Source organism: Phragmites australis, chromosome 4 (genome assembly GCF_958298935.1).
Source record: "Phragmites australis chromosome 4, lpPhrAust1.1, whole genome shotgun sequence".
NCBI lineage: Eukaryota > Viridiplantae > Streptophyta > Magnoliopsida > Poales > Poaceae > Phragmites > Phragmites australis.
Window position 1 is genome coordinate 49,865,628 of NC_084924.1, and position 21,302 is coordinate 49,886,929.

Consider the following 21,302-nt stretch of genomic DNA (forward strand, 5'->3'; position numbering starts at 1 on the left):
TGTCCCCCACCATCTGCAGTGTGAAGGTCAGCCGAGTGCTAATTGACGGGGGTGCAGGCCTGAACCTCCTGTCCTAGGAGGCGTTCAAGAAGCTGCAGGTGCCTCCGAAGCGCCTAAAGCTGTCCCTCCCCTTTTATGGGGTGACGCCGGGACACACACTACCCCTCGGGCAGGTCGAGCTGCCCGTTACCTTTGGGAGCTGGGATAACTTCCCGAACGTCATCTTCGACGTCGCGGAGGTCCCTCTCCCCTACAACGCTATCCTCGGGTGCCCGACGCTCGCCAGGTTCATGGTCAAAATGCCGGGCCCTGCTAGCGCTGTCTCCTGCCCCGAGCAGCTATACTCGGCTTTGGTCTCCGCTAGGGCCGAGGTCGAAGGACACTCAAGGGGCCCGGGACCCTCTTCATCCAAACCCCGACCCGCCACCGACGCCTCCATCCCCACGAAGGAGGTCGCGGTTTGCCGAGACTTTCAATAGTCTCCGCACAACGCGCCTGAAGCTCAACCCCGAGAAGTGCATATTCGGGGTACCCGCGGGAAAACTCCTCGGCTTCTTGGTTTCCAGTCGCGGAATCGAGGCCAATCCTGAGAAGATCCGGCCCATCGAGCAGATGCATCCCCCAGCTCGGCTCAAAGAGGTACAACACCTCACTGGGTGCCTAGCGGCCTTGGGGCGCTTCATCTCCAAGCTCGGAGAGTGGGGCTGCCACTCTTCAAATTGCTGAAGAAGACCGGTCGTTTCGACAGGACACTGGAGGCCGAGCAGGCCTTCCAAGACTTGAAAAAGTATCTCACCTCACCGCTCATACTGGTGGCCCCCGCCGAGGGCAAGCCTTTATTGCTCTACATCTCGGCCACTTCTCAGGTCATGAGCATGGTGTTGGTGGTGGAGCGTGATGAGTGCTCGGGGCAAGGTGTTGGGTCCGAGCTCCCAGCCGCCCCCGAGCAGCCTCCAGGACTCGGGACCTGCCCCGACCAGCTGGTCGAGCCCGGGACCTCGGCTGGCCTCTCGAACGCTGCGTCGAGCTCGGGGGCTGTGACAAGTCCTCGGGCGAGGCTGTAATCGGGGCCCGCCGGATATAACGATCGGTGTACTTCATCAGTGAAGTCCTCAGAGGCGCCAAGACAATATACCCCCAAGCACAAAAGATGCTATATGCAGTGCTTATCGCTTCCAGGAAGCTGCGTCACTACTTCCAGGCGCACAAGATCTCGGTGGTAACCACATATCCACTAGGACCGATCCAGCGGAACCGAGAAGGTACTGGGCATATCGTCAAGTGGGCGGTCGAGCTCACGGAATTCGATCTGCACTTGATCAGTCGCCACGCGATCAAAAGCTAGGCTCTGTCCAACTTCGTGGGCAGAGTGGACGCTGGTCCCCGAGATCGACAATGAAGAATTGTCCGCTTACCCCGGGCAAGACGGACCCGGGTACTGGGTCATCCACTTTGACGGCTCCCTCACGTTGAAGGGCGCGGGGGCTGGAGTGGTGGTCACCTCTCCGACAGGTGAAGTACTCCTGTATGTCGTGCAGCTGCATTTCCGAGCGACAAACAATATGGCGGAATACGAGGGCCTCATCGCTAGACTCTGAGCAGCGGTGGGTCTCGGGATCTGGTGGCTGCTTGTCAAAGGTGACTCCCAACTGGTGGTCAATCAAGTATCCAAGGAATACCAGTGCGCGGACCTGCAGATGGCGGCGTACGTGGCGGAAATCTGGAGGCTGGAGCGGCACTTCGACGGCCTGGAGCTACGGCATATACATCACCGCGATAACACCCTGGTCGACGACCTCTCCCGCCTAGCTTCCGCCCGAGCGCTCGTCCCAGCTGGAACCCTTGAAGAAAGGCTCACACGGCCATCCATCATGTCTGCCGACCTGGATGAAGGGGAACCCTTGATCCCAGTCGAGGGGACCCAGGCCGCACCTTCAGTGGGAAGTCCCATCAAGGTGGCGTCGCTTGGTGAGTGCGCTGCGCTTGCCAGTAGTCCTTAAGAATCCTCGTGGATCGACGAGATCCGATGGTACTTGAAAGAAAACATCCTACCCGGGGACGATGCCTCTGCAGAGAGGATTGCACGGCAGTCCAAGCGCTATGCCATTGTAGATGGGGATCTCTACTAGCGTGGCACGGACGGTGTCCTCCTGAAATGCATCACCCGGGCAGAAGGCAGTGAGCTCCTCATTGAGATGCACGAGGGCGAGTGCGGTGGCCATGCATCGTCCCGCACGCTAGTTGGGAAGGCCTTTCAGCAAGGTTTCTACTAGCCAAAAACCCTCCAGGACGCTTCCAAGCTGGTTCGACACTGCAGGGCGTGCCAGTTCCACGCAAAGCAGATTCACCAGCCAGTTCAGGCTCTTCATACCATCCCCCTGTCTTGGTCCTTCGCGGTCTGGGGGCTGGACATCTTGGGTCCATTCCCCTGAGCAATCAGGGGCTATGAGTACCTGTACGTCGCCATTGATAAATTCACTAAGTGGCCGGAGACGGTCCCAGTCATCAAGGTCACCAAGAACACGGCGGTCCAATTCATCCACGGCATCACAAGTCTCTTCGGCGTCCCAAACAGGATCATCACCGACAATGGCACCCAATTCACAAGTGCCCTGTTCGGGGAATACTGTGAGGACCTCGGAATCAAGCTTTGCTTTTCCTCTGTTGCTCATCCCAGTAGCAACGGGCAAGTCGAGCGTGCAAATGCCGAGATACTGAAGGGGCTCAAAACCCGGACCTACAACGTGCTGGCAAAGCATGGGAAAGGGTGGATCGATGAGCTGCCTGCTGTGTTATGAGCCAATCGGACCACGCCAAGTCGGGCCACCAGGGAGACGTCTTTCTTCCACGTCTACAGCGCCGAGGCGGTCCTCCCCTCCGAGCTTACGCTCGGCTCGCCTCGGGTGAATGCATACTCAGAGGGTGAACAGGAACAACGAAGACGTGACGACGTCGAGCACTTGGAGGAGCATCGGCGATGAGCCACCGTCCGAGCCGCCAGATATCCGCAGAGCCTGAGGCACTACCATCAGCGCCGTGTCCGGGCCTGGTCACTCGAAGTTGGGGATTTGGTTCTCCGGCACGCCCAGACGCGCGAAGGAAAGAATAAACTCTCCCCCATGTGGGAAGGCTCCTTCATCGTGACCGGTACCACGCGGCAAGGCTCGTTTCGGCTGGCCACAGAGGACGGGTAGCCTCTCCCAAACGCGTGGAACATCGAGTATCTACATAATTTTTTTTCATAGGTGAGCGTGTTTGTGCTCGGGCCAACTAGGTCAGGGGCCTTCCCCTGCCCAAATTGGCCGGGGGCAGCCACCAACCATGTAAGTTAGCAGTTGCTATTTATTTCATCACTTCTGTACGAATCAATAATATACGCCCATGTTACTCTTATTTCGAGTTTTTCCTCTAATCCATATGTTAATCTGCTTGGTGAGATGCTCGACTTGTGCGAAAAAACACGCTCTCTCATTTTCCCGCTGATAAAAATGGATGCCAGTTGGTATGCTGCACAGGCAGCGATCGCTGACCTAAGTCTGTTGTCGTAGGTTGTGGTGCCCGGCTGCTGTGGCAGTACCTCGAGCACTATCGAGCCTTTGGGGTTCTCGGGTAATCCTACCGCTCGAACAGGAGTGGTCAGGACCGCCTAGAACCCAGGGACAGGCTATCGGTGCTCGGCCTTGTCAATCCTACCCTGGGCATCACCGAACTATGGGACCTCTTGATCGTATCCCTGTCTGTACACTTCGCCGGTCTGGGCATTCAAGAGGTCTCGGGTAAAAAACGATAGCAAGTTATAATGAGTACCAACAGAGCGCACCAGGCAAAGAATCTTTGCCTATTTTTAAGCTTACAGATAAATGCTCGAGAACCAAGCCGCCTGAATACAAGGGCCTCAGTGCCCAGGGCGCTGCCGAGCCTCTAGGGTCCTCGGGTAATCCTACCGCTCGGACATGAGTGGTCGGAACCGCCTAGCCCCTGGTTCCATCACCAGGTTTGCTGCTCGGGTGCTGAAAGGACAACCTGGGGGCTAAAGCGCTCTGCACAAGGGAATCCATGTTCCTGGGTGCCCCGAGCTCATGGCATGTACCCTTTCCTAGCCTGGTCGGCCGGAAGGCTGACACTGACTCAGTGAGTCACTAAAGTCATATGAATTTCCTTTCATACATACGCAATAAACTATTGTTCCTGAGTTATCCTCGGGACCCTCGTATGCTAATCTGTTCGGTGAGGCAGTCTCCTCGCGCGCAAAACCCCGCCCTCGTGTTCGCTTTTCCGGAACGACAAAGACAAACAGTAGTCGGTGTACCGCACAGGCGGCGATCGCTGACCTAGGTCCTTTATGGTGGCTGTAGTGCCCGACCGGCATGGCAGTACCCCGAGAACTACCGAGCCTCTGGGATTCTCGGGTGGTTCTACTGCTCGAACATGAGTGGTCGGGACCGCTTAGACCCCAGGGGCGGGCTGTCGGTGCTCGGCCTGGTCAGTCCTACCCCGGACACCACCGAACCGTGGGGACTCTTGGTTGCATTTCCTCCTGCGCGCGTCTCTGGTCTATTTATTTGAGAGGTCGCGGGGTGAAATGTGTTCACTGTTTGTGGTGTGTACCGTGCCAGGTGGACTCGTTTCCCGAGCAAAGAAATTTGTGTCTGTCTGTGTCATTCTGACTCAGCAGCCGTGTACTCACAAGCGCCCGGGGGTTGCGCGCCCCGAGCATGGGATCCTACACGCGGGCTCGGGGGCTGGATGCTCAAATGGTCATACTGCTCGAGCGCAAGTGGTCGGGGCAACCTATCTTCTCGGGGGTAAACTGCTGGTACTCGGCCTGGCCAGTGCCTCCCAGGACATCAATACAAACAACGTCCTGGAAGAACAAGCACAAAACGGAGTTAGATTCCAAGGATGGCTTCTATTATACTGAAAGGATCCATTCATAAGGGAATCACTCCCATATTTACAACTTTCAAAAAAAAAACAAAACCCCTAACTTTTTATAGGCTAAGGAGGAGGGCACACATCGCCGCTGCTATCATTGCTAGGGGCCGGCTCCCGCACAAAAAATTCCGCCCCTCCCAGGTCACCAACTCCTAGACAGTGGCGAGGAGAGCCTCGAGGTGCAGGCGATCTCCGAGAACCCAAGGGAGAGATAGCCTAGCGTTTCCAGCCCCTGGGCACCCACAGATACGAACTCGAGCCCGGCCGCCTCCACGGAGTCCTGCACCCGCCGAAGGACATCCTGCATCATCGCCTTGACATTTGTCCACTCTTCGTGGATGGAATTAAGGTCCTCCACGTCTTTCTTCCGCCGAGCTTCGAGACGTTTGCCATCGGCGGTGCTGGCAAGGGCGTCCTTCGCGGCCCGTACTCCTCGAGTTGGGCAGCCACCTCGATCCGGGCCTGCTCCACTCGCTCGGCCCGGGCCTCGATGGCCTGCTCTCGGGTGGTTAGACCTGCCTCCTGGTTGGCGACGGTCTCCTCCCGGGCGGCAAGCGCTGACGACGCCAAATTAGCCTCCGTCTCATGCAGTGCGATCTGCTCCTCTCGGCGGAGATTGTCGACGCGGCCGCGCTCAAGATCATCGGCCTGGTGGCAAAGGTACACCAGTACAGACCGCCTCGAGCAACCTGATGACCTCTCGGGTGCTTCCCAGCACCTCGGGGAGGGGTTCCGGGGCCTGGCCAGGGGATGGCCAAGGGCTGGGTCCCCTGCGAGCCCTCTCAGCAGAGGCGCTCGGGGACCTCAACGGCGGCCGCTCCAGCGCCACTGTCGGTGTATTAGGAACCAGGGGTCCCTGAGTCCCGAGACCGGACCGGCCATCCGCCACATGTCACCATCCCGCGGGGTCCACCCTGCCGGGTAAGAAGAAACTAAGTCCCGGGGGAAGGTGCTCGGGGCCGTAGCCTCTAAGATTCCCGAGCACCCCAGTTCCCCGATGATCCGCAGAGTCCAAGTACTCGGGAGAGAGTGCTCGGGGCTGCACGTGGCAGCCCCTGAGGACTCGGTTCCCCGATGGTCTCACCCAAGTACTCGGGAGAGAGTGCTCGGGGCTGCACGTGGCAGCCCCCGAGGACTCGGTTCCCCGAAGGTCTCATCCAAGTGCTCGGGAGAGAGTGCTCGGGGCTGCACGTGGCAGCCCCCGAGGACTCGGTTCCCCGAAGGTCTCATCCAAGTGCTCGGGGCTGCACGTGGCAGCCCCCGAGGACTCGGTTCCCCGAAGGTCTCATCCAAGTGCTCGGGAGAGAGTGCTCGGGTCTGCACGTGGTAGCCCCCGAGGACTCGGTTCCCCGAAGGTCTCATCCAAGTGCTCGGGAGAGAGTGCTCGGGGCTGCATGTGGCAGCCCCCGAGGACTCGGTTCCCCGAAGGTCCCACCGAAGTGCTCGGGAGAGAGTGCTCGGGGCTGCACGTGGCAGCCCCCGAGGACTCGGTTCCCCGAAGGTTCGCGCAAGATCATTCGACGACCCGAAGGGTCCCATCATCGGGGTGTCAGCCAGTCAAAGGCCCAATGCCGCATTTAATAGGCACGCGCGGCCTGACATCCTGACATCCTGACATTCTCAGCTGCCCACGCCCCAGTGTCAGACCCTGCCATGCCCTGGCAGGGGGGCGTGGGTCCATTAAATGCACGGGTCCCGTCCCGTTTCATCCAAGTGCCTCAGGATAACGTTGCCAGAATCGAAGCGCTCCGCCCGCCACCCTGCCCTGGCAGAAAGACAGGACAGGGTGGGCGCACCGGGCACCTCTGAGGCTGCCCGGTGGGCGCCCTTTATGGCGCCCGAGGGCTTCCACAGTGGCGGGTGGTCGGATGCGCGCCGCATTTCTCCACCGCCCCTGTCACTTCGCCAAGACGAAATGATGACGCCTTTCTCCGTGGCACCTTGGCACTCGCACCCCCTCTTTCCCATTCAGGATATGTCGAGGTCGGCGCGCCTATAAAAGGAAAGGATGAAGAACACGTAAAAAAAAAAGAAGAAGCTCTCGGGAGACAGACCGAAAGTGTGTGGAAAAAGAAAGAGGACGCAGACGCTCGAACCCATTCAAGCCAAGCTAGAACACGAGAGCCTCAAGCTCTCTGTAAGCTGCTCTCTCTTGTAACCAGATACATTCTTGAAGAATTCCCTTCGGGGATATATATAGCACTCACACAGGAGTAGGGTGTTACGCCCCCGTGCGGCCCGAACCTGTCTAAACCCCGGTGCACCCATCTTTTTCGCACTAGGACGATCATCTCCCACCAGCCACCGCATTTATTTCCGTTTCCCGCTTATTTCCTAAACAAGCTCGCTCAGGATCATCCCCCCGGCCGAATCTCTAAAAAGGGGGTCTCTCGGGATCCCTGCGACAGGAGTTCATCCTCCGACAGCTGGCGCGCCAGGTAGGGGCCCGGTCTCTCGAGGTGGGAGACCTAGTTCTCCGACGCGTCCAGTCGCGCGAAGGAATGAATAAGCTATCCCCTGTGTGGGAAGGTCCCTTCACCGTGATCGCGGTCCCCCGGGCAGGTTCTTTCAGGTTAGCGACGGAAGAAGGACAGCCACTCCCAAATCCGTGGAATATCGAGCATCTCCGACGCTTCTACCCGTAGATGGTCGTGCTCGCAGCTCAGGTCGGCAAGGCCGGGGGCTTCTCCCCGTCCAAGTAGTCCAAGGGCTCCGACCCCTTGGGTAAGTCGCTATCACCCAACCTTGTAAATATTGTACATTCGGTATTTCAATAAGCAATCGCTGTGTCGAAATATTTTTTCTGGATTCCGTATGTTTAATTTGTATGGTGAGGTGCTCGGTTGTGCGAGAAAAAGTTCGCTCTCTCATTTTCCCCGCTGATAAAAGAATCCCAATCGGTATGCATGCGAGCAGTCGCCGCTGACTTACGTCCGGCATGGTAGGCTGTGGTGTTCGGTGTCGTGACAGGCTCCCGGGCACTACCAAGTTTCGGGGTGCTCTGGGTAATCCCATCGCTCGAGCTGCTCGAGTAGTCCGGAGCTCGAGCCCCCGGAGCGGGCTGTCGGTGCTCGGTCTGGTTTGTCATACCCGGGCGCCACCGAACCATAGGACCTCTGGGTTATGCCTCTGTCCGCTCTTGTCCGCCGGTTTGGGTATTCGAGAGGTCTCGGGTCGAAAACGAGAGCAGTCTATAGCAAGTACCGCACTAACAGAGTGCACCAGACAAAAAATTCTATATTCTCTCTTAAGTCATAGGCTGGCAATCACGAGCAGTTCGGCCGCGAGGGCTTCAATGCCCCGGTCTCTGGTCGGCCCCAAGGGTCCTCGGGTGGTCCTACCACTTAGGCATGGGTGGTCGAGATCACCCGACCCTAGGAGCCTCGTATGCCTCTGGGCACTCGGGCGCTCCGTTGAAAGAATCAAGTCCCCGGGCACCCGAGCTCGGAAGCACACCCCTCCTGGATCGGTTGGCCGGAAGGCCGACAGCTGTCCGGTGAGTGGTTATATTCAGACAAGTCTGCTTTAAGTAAATTTATGTCCCCGAGTCATTCTCGGGGGCTCTCGCGCTTTAATCTGTTCGGCGAGGTGGTCTCCTCGCACGCAAAAACCCTGCCGCGTGTCTACTTTTTCCCAGAGCGACAGAGCGGTTTGCAGAAAGGAGTAGCGCGCGTGCGGTAATGTCTGACCGAAGCCCTTCGTGGTGTTCGGTCCGCTTTTAAGGACCCTGAGCACTACCGAGTCCTCGGGTACCCTGGGTAATCCTATCGCTCGAGCTACTCGGGTAGTCCGGAGCTCAGGTCTCGGGTAGTCCGGCGCGGGGACTGCGGAGGTGACATCGACGAAGAGGATGAGGAAGGTTGGGGGATAAACACTTGGGGACGCTTCCCCTTATCGCCCCGGCTCGGTGGCCTGCTGTGGTCGGCGGCGGCACCCCGCCCTCCATTATCGTCCGCCCCGAGGATGTGCAGAGTCCCGGGGTCTCGATGCCCCGGGAGGTCAATCGGTCCCTGGGCGTCAAAGGCTGGTATCGACTCTTGCAGAGCCGCCCAGGCCGGGTCTGAGCAAAAGCGCCAGGTCCTCGCGTAGCAGGACCGCCCGACAAGGTCTTTAACTCCGGTCACCACCTTAAGCAGCATCGCCAGGGCCCCCTCGTCGAGGTCCCCATCCTTGCCTACGCAGGTCGGCGATCGGGGCAGCGAGAGGAGGTCGTAGGGACTGACGTCGATGTAGACCCAGTCCCGACACCAGTCCTCCCAGTTGCCGCGCTACACCTGCGGGATGTAGGCGTCACTGAACCCCTCCCGCAGGCGGAAGTTGTAGCAGCCCACGACCTCCACGTCGTCCGACCCCTTTTTCTTCCTGGCCGATCGAAGGATGAAGAAATGCTGGAAGAGTGTGACCGACGGCGGCACCCCCGTGAACATCTCGCAGAGGTGGGCGAAGACCGCCAGGATGACCACTGAGTTTGGGCTCAGATGGGCCAGCTGGACACCGTAAGTGTCCAACACTTGCAAGCAGAACGCCGAGAATGGCGGCACCAGACCGGCGGCGACGAAGGAGGCGAAGATTACGATGGGTGGCTGGCGTCACCACCGACGCTCCTCGCTGACCAGCGGAGACCATCAGCTTCCGTACCTTCTCCGCGCCCTCCCCGTTCAGGAGGCAGGATTTCGGCAGGATGCCGCTAACACTCGACGCTTCCCAACGGCCGCTTCCTGCCCTTGGCATTTTTAGGGGTGGGATGTGCGCTGGAGGTGGCTGGAATCAGGATGCACTGAGGGCTGAAGAGACGGCTCCTAGTGCGCAAGAAAGACAAGGCAAGAGTGGCAACTGCAAGAATGGCGACTGAGGGGGTAACGGTTCGTTGCCCCTCCCCTATTCTATCGCAGGGAGTTCAAACGCCTTATTCCTCGACGCAATAAGCGAGGCGCATCTTCCTCGATCCGCGGGGTTGCCAGGGGTGACTCCCGCCTCATCATCACTTTCTTCAAAAATCGGAAGGGCACGCGCCTTTCTGGCTCCTCCTTGGGCTATACCAAGAGCCTGGGCCAAAAAACTGCAAGGCCCGCAAAGATTTTGGCACCGGGTGACAGAAAGCCACATGGCACCAATGCTGTGATCAGCCTCGAAGAAAAAGGGTCCCATCCGCAGTCTCTGGGCCATCGCCTGCCGATAGGCCCGGGGGCTGCTGTCGGTGATATGGGAGCTGGGGGTTCTCGAGTCCCGAGGCCAGGACAACGCAGTGCCACATGGCGTCATCCCTCGGGGACCATCTCCCCGAGGGCCCGAGAAAAGCCAAGTCCGGGAGGTGGTGCTCGGGGCCAAGAATAGTTGGTCTCCGAGTACCTAGAGTTCCTCGAGGACCCGAGAAGAGCCAAGTCCGGGAGGGGGTGCTCGGGGCCAAGAACAATTGGTCCTCGAGTACCCAGAGTTGCCCGAGGACCTGATAAGCCTCTTGTCGGTGGACCCCGCAAGGGCTCCACGGTGAGATGTCGATCGCTGGGAGGCCCGATGATGCATTTAAGGGGGAGCGTGGCCGGTCGAATCCAACCATTCCCCCCCCCCCCACGCCTGTCATACTAAGTGCGTCAGTCCCTGCCATCGCCTGGCAGGGAGGCGTGGGCACAATTAATGGGACGAGTCCCAGTGCATGTCCTTTGCGAGGCCTAAGGAGAAAGACTGCTTGAAGATATAGTCAATGGGCTCGAGGCGTATTGCCTGTCGCCCTGCTGCATCAAACCGTGTCAGATCTACTCTGATTGGACGGGCATGAGAGTATACTCAGTGGCTGGCCGGTGGGACCTCCCTGCACCTGCTAAAGTTGGGGTGTAAAGACCGATGGGACCATCCGAGGGGCGCATTTTCAACCCATGTAACATCAAACTGTAGACCCATGATGGTTGTTTTCCATTTATGGTTTACGGGAACTGGTGCCCCCGTTCTGGTACACCCCAGAGGGCCTCCCCCCGGTAGATAAAAGGGGGGGAGCACTTCGTAGAAAGACAAGTTGAGAGAGACCGGCACCTTCACTTGAAGCTGAAGCCGAAGCTCTCAAGACGACCAAAGTTCAAGACTTGATAGATAGACCAAAAAACCTTGTACACAGAGATCCTAAGAAAGGCATTCCAAGAGCATTAATAACACACCAGACACACGGGAGTAGGGTATTACGCATCTGTGAGGTCCGAACCTGTCTAAATCCCTTGTGCATTTACTCCTACTAGCTGACGATCATTCGTTCCACCTAAGTCCCATACATTCGTATTAACCCCACGTACGAGGTAGATCCAGAATCAGCCCCCCCGGCTGAATCTCAAAAGGGGTCCCTCAGGATCCCCGCTTGCGGTGTTCATCCACCGACAGATATGGTGGGAGATGTGTAAAAAGCTAAAAATTGTTTTGACAGGGGCAAGCGGGATGGTCCTCAGAGTTGGAGGCTATCTCGTACGTTGGGGGCTTGAGGTGATACTCATTGCCAACGTTGAAGTACCTACCCCGGCTGTTTAAGCACCGAGTCTTGGGCCATCATGCTAAGCCTGAATGGGCAAAACTTGACTCTTCTTTCATTGAACTGGGCTGGGCATAATACTAGGAGGCCTAAGAGGCAATGTTGAGCCAAGTGTCTTTAGGTTCTACGCGAAAGAGTTTCCGCCCCAGTCGATCATCAGGGGTCTGCCCTCTATACGTGACCTGAATAACTTGATGGATCATGTAGAAAAGCTCGACAGGAGAAGTGATTGAAGTGTCTCGGTATGATTCGCTCCTTCACCTGCAATGGATGGAGGCTGAGCATATCGCATGGGTACAGTGTACAATCTCTACATAGTGTAAACCTATTCGAATATCCACGTTCGCGGTCATGGACATGCTCTTACTATAAAACTTTTTGATTACACGGAGCCGCGTCTTAACATATAAAAAAGATTATAATTTGCTGGTACTGAGCAACAAAGTAATGTAGAACCATCACTCTCCTGAGCTGGGAGCAGAGAGTGATAGAATATTCTCTGTTCTGCCGAGTTTCATTGATGTACTCGCATCTTTTTGCACCAAAACAGTAGATGCATACAATATGAATGATGCATTAAATTTCAGAGCGAATACAGTCATTCACCAGCTGCTACTAATCTTCCCAAGTTCTATGAGTTGAACATTGAAAGTGTTAGTGTATTAAGTAAAGGGGTACCTTGACTAAACGGGTTCCATAGGGGATCTAACAACTAGAGCCGCGTACTCTACAAAGTCTGGTTGATTGTGCTACCACAGCGATCAGTCTAAACGCCCACCCAACCAGTCTCCCTATACCATCGCTTACACCCGCGACTAGCCCCACTAGTCCCAGGGCCAGATTTGACGTAGCTTGTCCAGAGTGCAGTCACTAATATCCACTCAAGTGTGTTCTTTCCCCACGCACCAGTAACACCTCCACATCAGGGGCCACGACGGAATAGGTATCATGCTCCCCCAACCACAGGGAGTACTCGCGGACCACCTCCACGTCAGGATAGCCAATCCTCTGACCTGCGTAACTCTCTGTGCCAACGTGACCTTCGGGGCGTGATCTAGGGCCAGGTGGCCACTAGAGAGTAGGAGGACAGGGTTCGGCGCGAGCAGGAAAAGGGCAAGCAGCCCTATCGCACGCCTTCCCCCTGCAGGCAGGCATCGGACGGCTCCACCCCATCACCGGGACCCCGAGACCGCCATCTCTCTCCTCGGGCGCGCACTGTCACCCAACAACGAGTGTCTCCCCTTTACGGGACAGGGTGTAGCGCCCTGTCTGTCAAGTTACGTGAAGTGCGCTGGCCAGATAAGTTCCGGCTGGTCGGATAAGTTACGTGATGAGGCAATGAAGCTTGTTTCACCAGGGAGGGGGCCGCGGCGGGGAGCCCCTTTACCTGTTGCCTGGGAACGCAATATATTATCGTGATCTTCCTGAAATCAAGGTTGATCTGTTAGGAAACATATCAGAGATCACAGCTTGGTAATTAATTAATTGGCAGAGAGAGACTGACAGACAGACAGAGAGCACAAATCAGCAAAAAAGTAAAAGTTTATGTAGGCTCTCTAGCCTTCTACAATCCATGTAGGTTCTGCATTAGTTGGTTTACGTGGATACTTGTGGATTAGACACGTTACTTATCTATGACTGTGAATCTGTGATCTTGCTTGGTTAGTTCTTGTTAAAGCACAATTCTGGAGTACTGATGCTCCTTATTGGCAATTGTACTTGCAAAATTACACAATGTAATGGAAAAAGGGCGCACTGCAGTTTTGTTATGTTGATGAATTTTATTTGGTGAAATAAACTGATTGTGCTCTGATAATTAGGTGGCCATTCTAGCAAAACAAGAGATAGATCAGTGGAGGACAGCCCATCAAAAACATAACCACTCAGTAGCTAGTTTGTTTTGGATAATCTTTCTTGGTTGTGTGTTTCTTCCGGGACGTTGTATGTGGGTTTATTTTGTGTGTGACTAGACAGCTTCCTGCTCCATGTATGTGTCTTTCATCTAATCTAAATTTAGCGGCAGAGCTCCTGCCTTATTTTCCAAAAAAAAAAACGTTATTTTATCTTATTAGCTTGACGACATCTTACAGTAGTATACTAACATGATGATGTGGACTTTCTTGAAAAAAGAGGCGACATTGACATGGTAAGTATCATCATATTATATCACCAGCTAGTCGAATTAAAGTTCAAAACCATTTGCGTGGTCCAAAATTATGCCACAGCTAGCTAGCTTCTGAAGGGATATACCATTCCTTCAATAGGAGTCAGGCTCGCCGGACTACCTGTATATGATCCTGCAGGCATCGCTTTCAGTAAAATTCCAGGTTTCATGATCGTCGTCTTTAATTGGATGGATTGCATGTTTGTTGTATCGGTAAGCATGCAAACTGTTTGCGTATTCAGGACGTACGAGCTCTATTTACACATGACCGAACAGCTGGTCCAAAATATTATTGTGGCATGCAGGTCGTTCTGATCGTGTTCATGATCGAGTGTGTAGCACTGAGTTGATTACAGCATATAGATGAGGCGCAAATAATGTCACATATACATATGCATGACAGCTCGAGTTAACACAACACAACCTGCTGTATAAACTTTTATTTGACGTACGTATAGAAACAACATGTCTGACTGTGTGTATGTAAGAGCACACATTTGCATGGTACAAGCTAGCTCCCGAGCTATCACCCGGGAGCACAGAGGACGGCAAATAAAAGGACAACATTACACAAACGTACGGTTACATGACTTGCTTGCACGAGGTGTGGACTGTGGAGGGAACCCATATGCATGTATGTATATGCACGCACGCACGCATATACTATATATGATTTGCACGTGAGGTGATGGACGATGAATAGTTACTGATGAGTAACTCTAGTTGGGGCAGGTGAAGTCGGCGGGGCAGATTTTGCCGCAGTGGTTGAGGAGGAGGCTGAGGTCGACGGGCACGTTGATGTTGATGCCGAGGATGTTGGCCTTGATGGCGGTGCAGAGGCAGAGGGCGGCGTCGAGGTTGACGAGCCCCTGCAGCAGCGGGCAGCAGTCGTCGTTCTGCGGGGGCAAACTGATCTTGAGCAGGTTCAGCACGTTGGCGCACACGCTCAGCTTCAGCGCGTTGATCGGGCACGAGCCGCCGCCGGACGGTGTCGGCACCACCGGCGGGGTGGGGGTAGGGCAGTACGGCGCGCAGCCGTGCACCGCTGCTGCCAAGGAGAGGACGCTCAGGGCGAGCAACATGGCAAGCTTGGATGGCGCCATTGCTATTCGCTACCAAGATATATAGCTTGTTGATCGATCCAAGTGTTGTGAGCAGCTAGAAGGCAGCTAGGTGGTAGCTGCTAGCTGCTAGCTGCTAGCTGCTTGCGTGTTTAATATATATAATTGGGATGGTTTTCTTGAGGTGCTGTGTATGCTTGGGGTGCTATTTATAGCCCAATTGTGGGTGGCATAGTAGCTTAATTTGTTCTAGCTAGTAGTCTAGGGATGAAGGAGATCAGACAAGGATCGATGAAGCCGTGAAGGAACGTGCATCCATCTTTGGTTGACTGTCCTTTACCTGCTAGCTTAGCTTGAAACAACACGTTAGCTAGTTTGTACTAGTATATATGTTCTTCATCCTGCATGCATGGCGTGCTACCACAAGGTTCAAAAATACGTTTGGAAGTGGAAAACCGGGCGCAGGCAGTTACCGAAAATTCACGGTTACCGCGATAATCGTGCAAAATTCGGCGAGAATTCAGACAAATTCATTTGATCAAATTCGTAAATTCGGCGAGAATTCAAAGCGAATCGAATAACCGGTAACCGCCCACATCTCACGATTTATCGAGCGAATTGTACGATTTATCAATCGGTTCTAATGATAACCGAGCACATACTAATTCGACCGAATTGGCATAGTGGCAGAACGAAAAGCATGGATTGCACGCCGCTACGCAAATAGAGAGTACGGGGGCGACAACACGTCACCTAGGCAGGTACGTGAAGGGATGGGGATGCTCACCAAGCTCGAAACTGGCGAGGAGCTGGACGGCGGCCGACGGTACGTCGATGCAGTGGCGGCATAGTGGCTCGGCTTCAGACGTGAGCATGCTCTCGTCGGGCTCCTGGCGGATGGAGAGCAACACACGGACAACGATGAGCTTGTGGTGCTCCTTGGCAGCTCGAGGGGAAGAATCGGCAACGGCGGAGCTAGATCGACGAGAATGGTGACGATGGCAGTGCGGTGGTGATGGCGAAGTGGGGAAACAGGGAGAGGGAGACTGGGCCACTCTTATTTATAGGGGAGAGACCGCACGGCAAGGCGGTGCAGCGCATGACGTCGTGCAGTCATCGGCGGCAGCGTGGTGGTGAGGTGGCGGAGCATTGCCCACCATATTTCCCGCTGTGGGCGCGTTGCGCTTTCCACGCGTGGGCGGGGCATGAAAGTCACCTGGTGTCAGGCCCTCGGGTTGCGGGAGAGAGAGAGAGAGCGGAGAGGGAGAGAAGAGCGGGAGAGCATGATAGTATGGGGGGAGAGAGAGAGCACAAGTGGCTCGCTGACCGTCGGGGTGGCGAGAGACAGTGAGGCACGGTGTCACGCTAGAGGAGGAAGGAGAGAGTGCCGCGGGGAAGCAGCTGGATGTGCGACACATGGACGGTCGAGAGACGCGCGATGCGGGAGCGCGCCTGGGGGCAGGCCAGCGCGATGCGAGCTGGGTCGGTGCGGGAGCTAGGTTGAGCGCGTGAGGGAGGAAATGGCCGGACGAGGCGACTGGCTAGGCCGCGCCGGGGAGAAGAGAGAGGAGAAGAAGAATTCAGCCCGGAAGAAAAGAAAAAGGAAAAATAATTTGGTTTTTTTAATTAAATTCAAATGAGGGATTTGAGTTTTACTTTGGATTTGGATCATTTCAAATAAATATATTTGAATTATGATTTGAACTTGAATCTTGAGCTTCCTAAGATGATTTGAATCAATGAATTTGAATTTGAATTGTCTTTGAGCCGAATAGAATCTAAGTGTAGATTTGAATTTGAGAGGCATTCAATTCAAATCTCCATACAAAGAACCATAAAGATCTCAAACCAAAGGATACGAAACAACCCAATGTAAGGATTATTTTGAAATTGATTTTAGTGCACTTTGGAACACCTATTCAATTGAGTATACTTAATATTTATGAATGTATACATACTGGTATACATACATTCATATACTTATTTCTTTATCTTAGCTAGCCTAATTAATCATAAAAAGTTTTAATTTGGAGCAAAATTTGCAATTAATTCACGTTTAAACTCAAGATGTTACAGCTCCGCTCTGCTTGGTGTATGCGGTCGTTAACCGCTCCAATGCGGTCGGTAACCGATGCTTCTTGCTCGATGTTTTGGCTGTCTCCGCCGGATTTCTGCACCAACGCAGTGGATCTAGCCGACCGGGCAATAGAGCTGCGGTTTTTGCGGTGGGACGATGCGAGAGGAAAGTGAGATGTGACGTTGCCGACGAGAAGAGCACATGCACCCTAATCCACTTGGTTGGATCAAAACAGGCTGTTTGCACTATGCATTTGGCCCGTTTCAGTCTTTTTCCCCGTGTTCTGATACTTCAACACATATTTGCTTTTGCAAAACTCATTTTTTTTAAAAAAATTCACATATAGTCTTATAATTACCTCTAGTTTTTTATGAATTTTTTTTGAAATGTTTTATTTTTTTCAAAATTGATTTAAATTTTTTGAATTCAAAATCGATTACCAACTGTATTATAAATTTGATTTGCTACCAGTAATCACGATTATCGACCGATAACCGTTGCATTTTCAAACCGTGGCTACCATGCGTATACGTATATATGATCCAGGGCTGCATTTCCCTAGTTGCTAGCATCGATATAATCGATCGATCGACTAGCTAATATAAGTAACCAAGTTAAATGACTATTGGTTACAACAAAAATATAAATATTAGGTATGTTAATATTAGACACAAACTTAAGCTATGAGATGTGAATGTATCGTAAATGCATTATCAAACGAATACATCTAGACGATGTCGTAGCTTAATGTTAGATGAACTAAAAAAACAAAGAGGGCTATGTACTAATTTATCTCATAATTAATTTATTTATTTTTAATAGTGAAATAGGTCATATATTTGTAGTCGCTAATGAAGTAGACTGTAAGACGAGAATAAATGATAAAAATATATAAAAAATTAAATTTTAAAAATTGTTATTAGATAAAAAAAAAGTAACACGAGAATGGTTCTCGTATTGCATCATCGGTCGGCCCGGAAGACCGCTCAATTCGTGCGTGCGTGCAAATGAAGCCCATCATGTTCCCAAAGGCCTAGTGGGCTTAAATGTAAATTGAATTCAACTCTGGTTGCTTCAAAAGCGGAACTGCCGCGCAATGCGGAAGAGTCCAGATCCGCCATCGACGCGCGCACCCGGCCGTCCACCTCCGCCACCCCACAATGGCGCGCGCTCTTCGCAACCTTCTCCTCCTCCTCCTCCTCCTCTCCATCATCATCATTGCCGTCTCCGCCGCCTCCCATAGCCCGGACCCCTGCGCCGGCCGCCGCATCCACGTCCGCCGCCTCCCCGCGCACTTCAACACCCAACTCCTCCGCTACTGCGCCACCGCGTTCCCGCTCGCCGACCCCGACTCCACCCCCGACTGCGCCTCGCTCGCAAACCACGCCCTCGGCCCACGCACCCACAACCGCACCCGCTCCTGGTACCGCACCGACGGCCGCCTCCTCGAGCCATTCTTCCACCGACGCATCCTCGAGCGCGACTGCCTCGTTCACCGCCCTGCCCTCGCCGACGCCGTCTTCGTCCCCTACTACGCCGCCCTCGACGCCCTTCCCTACATGCTCGACCCCGCGCTCCTCAACTACTCCGCCCTCCACGGCCTGCCACTGGCGCAGTTCCTCGAGCGCGACCGGCCGCAGGTGCTGGCGCGCCACCATGGCCACGACCATTTCTTCGTCCTCGCGGGGCCCGCCTGGGACTACTCTCAGCCGCTCGACACGGACCCCAGGATGTGGGGCACCACGTCGCTGCTCCGCCGACCGGACTTCGACAACTTCACCATCCTCACACTGGAGTCGCGCGCGTGGCCGTGGCAGGAGCATGCCATCCCGCACCCGACCTCCTTCCACCCGGCGTCGCTGCCGCGCCTGCAGGCGTGGCTCTCCCGCGCGCGCCGCTCCCGCCGCACCACGCTGATGCTCTACGCCGGCGGCATCTCCAAGCCGTCGCGGCCCAACATCCGCGGCTCGATCCTCGCCGAGTGCGCGAACCGCACGGGAGCGTGCACCATCGTAGACTGCTCCGGCGGCGCGTGCGCGCTCAACCCCATCATGTACATGCGGCCGATGCTCAAGGCCAAGTTCTGCCTGGAGCCGCCGGGGGACACGCCGTCGCGGCGGTCGACGTTCGACGCCATCGTCGCCGGGTGCGTGCCTGTGTTCTTCGAGCACGCGGCGGCGAGGCTGCAGTACGGGTGGCACCTGCCCCCTGGGAAGTACGATGAGTTCTCGGTCACCATACCCAAGGAGTCGGTGGTTCAGGGGGGCGTCAAGATCGCGGAGGTGCTCGCGGCGGTGCCGGATGCCGAGGTGGCCAGCATGCGGGCGCGCATGCTGGAGATGGCGCCGAGGGTGGTGTACCGGCGGCACGGGAGCACGGCGGACCTGAGGGAGGCGAGCAAGGACGCGGTGGACCTCGCCGTGGAGGGCGCGCTCCGGAGAATACGGAGGCGGGTGCACGCACTGGAGGACGGCGAGCCGGACGCCATCTACTCGCTGGACGACGATGACGATTGATTGCTATAGCACTAGCTAGGATCCCTCTTTTTAGATAATGGAAGTGCAATAATCAGCTTCTGCACTAACAAAATGTGTAGACGTCCATGCACGTAGCATTTTTTTTTTAAAAAAAGGCACTCAAATTCCTCTTACCTCTATAGGGGTAAGAGTTGCTTTAAATTTTGGCCCTTGATTCTTGACGCCCAAATTTGACTAATGTTGTAGCTGGACATCAAAACGTCCAGACCAGCAAGCCTTGAGTGCTTCAATTCGCATAAAGTTTTAATGCAAATATGTAATTTAGGACACAATTTGAACTATACCATTATTCAAATCGTAATCTTCTACAGATTATATAAGAGGCAAACGGATTTGAGTTCTAACTGCACACTAGCTACTTGAAGTTTGCATAAAAAAAAACCCTTTTTTCTTGTATAATTGATTACCTATTGAAACAGGTGAATTTGTCTAGTGCAGAACTTTTTTTTTTTTACCTGTGATGCTTGTACATGCATTTTTTAAACTTGCAATAATTCCTTCTTGTTTGAAACCAGAACAACTGATCGATGCTGGCCATCGTACATCTCTTTCCACCAGTCTTCAACTTTGGCATGGGCGCACTGTTTCGCCAGCCAAACTGATTGTATTTCAGGCAGCGAGTCTCTTGGGCCATCCTACGGCTTCCATTTCTGAGTACAAGGGTCTCACATCTTCCATCATTTCCTTTTCTGAAGGGAGCTGGATTCGTCCTGACAGATCGCCGGCAACCCAGTTGCTTCGGAGTTGGAACAGTAGAAACGGAACAGCCTGGATGGTTCGGAGATTGTGAAGGCAGACCACAAATTCAGCTAGCTAGAATAGACTGTTTTTCTGTAGTCCAGGGAGATGGAGACCTTGAAATTCAGGTAGCTAGAATAGAGTTGAGGAGCCACTTGAGACATGCTTGTACAGCAGATGGATGCGGTAGTCGTCCACGGAGAGAGAGAGAGAGAGAGAAAGAGAGAGAGAGCAGTGTCGTCGCCGAGGAACGGGAAGCTCTACTTGTAACTAGTGTCGCAATATCAAAAGCTAAACAACACAATTACTCGTAAAAGACATGAACATATGAGCAGATGAAAACCATCATTGTTCGGTTTCTTTGGACACCCAACCCCATTTACACAAAGACCAGTGACCATTGTCGACATCCAGAAGCAATTGAAGATACATGGCAACCTGAGAAGCAAATTAAATTTTCAGGAAGAAAGAGAGCAAGGAAAAGAGGGAATAAGGAGTACTCAATGTTTTACCTGTCGCGCCCCTCCTTCCTACTCTGCACCAGCATTGCTACTCGTGATCACTGACATCCCCAGCCCGGCCTTACCACAAGCAGATCCACTGTTAAGTTATGGAGAGAAAGAAAGATTTGATTTTGATAGCCAGCTAAAAGGATCACCCAGAAGAAAGAAAAACCATCCAATTAATTTAGAACAGAAGAAATCAATCCAATACCAGTACCAACCTGCACGCAAGAACTGATTTGGGCTCATCCGACGGCGTACGGGAGGGGATTGGGCCTTTGCCTCGAGGACGTCGTCGCTGCCAACTCGATGCAATCTTGGGAAGCCCCGAGGTGGAAGGCCACCGACGATCCAAGCAAAACAAAGCCCGACAACACAAGGTCCCGGCCCTCAAAATTAAAGAAAAAGAAACAAGTGCTGCAAACTCCTAACTGAAGTGCTGCATGTGAGAAAACGGATTATAAACTAAACTTGGAATATATATCCTCCATGTGGCTACTCGATCTCCCTGAAATAAATATTGGTACAATATATGTTCTCACTTCACCTAGCAGATGCACTGGTAATCACTTTCCTGCATGCTGATGAGTGCACCCCACACCAGATAAAAGTATTAGCGGAGATACTTTACTCTTTCAAATTTCAGTCACCAAGGGGGAAAGAGGCCACCTAGCTAGCCAGAAAGAATTGAAGTGACTTTTCAGGGGAATAAATTGACTAAAGTAGGCACATCCATAAAAATTATCTAAATAATAATAATATCAGCACCTTTATTT

General features: G+C 53.9%; 2 protein-coding genes across 2 annotated transcripts; one reads left to right on the forward strand and one right to left on the reverse strand.

Annotated features, from left to right (window-relative positions):
- Positions 1-14,019: 14,019 nt before the first annotated feature.
- LOC133917145 (cortical cell-delineating protein-like) lies at positions 14,020-14,836 on the reverse strand. Its single transcript, XM_062361144.1, has one exon. The coding sequence runs from the start codon at positions 14,711-14,713 to the stop codon at positions 14,330-14,332; it is 384 nt and encodes a 127-aa protein (XP_062217128.1). The 5' UTR covers positions 14,714-14,836; the 3' UTR covers positions 14,020-14,329.
- Positions 14,837-17,908: 3,072 nt separating this feature from the next.
- On the forward strand, positions 17,909-19,264 carry LOC133914925 (probable xyloglucan galactosyltransferase GT19). Its single transcript, XM_062357885.1, has one exon. The coding sequence runs from the start codon at positions 17,909-17,911 to the stop codon at positions 19,262-19,264; it is 1,356 nt and encodes a 451-aa protein (XP_062213869.1).
- The last annotated feature ends 2,038 nt before the right edge of the window (positions 19,265-21,302 follow it).

Excerpts from the sequence above, each read along its gene's own strand:
- LOC133917145 (XM_062361144.1), bottom strand. The coding sequence starts at position 14,713 with ATGGCGCCATCCAAGCTTGCCATGTTGCTCGCCCTGAGCGTCCTCTCC.
- LOC133914925 (XM_062357885.1), top strand. The coding sequence starts at position 17,909 with ATGGCGCGCGCTCTTCGCAACCTTCTCCTCCTCCTCCTCCTCCTCTCC.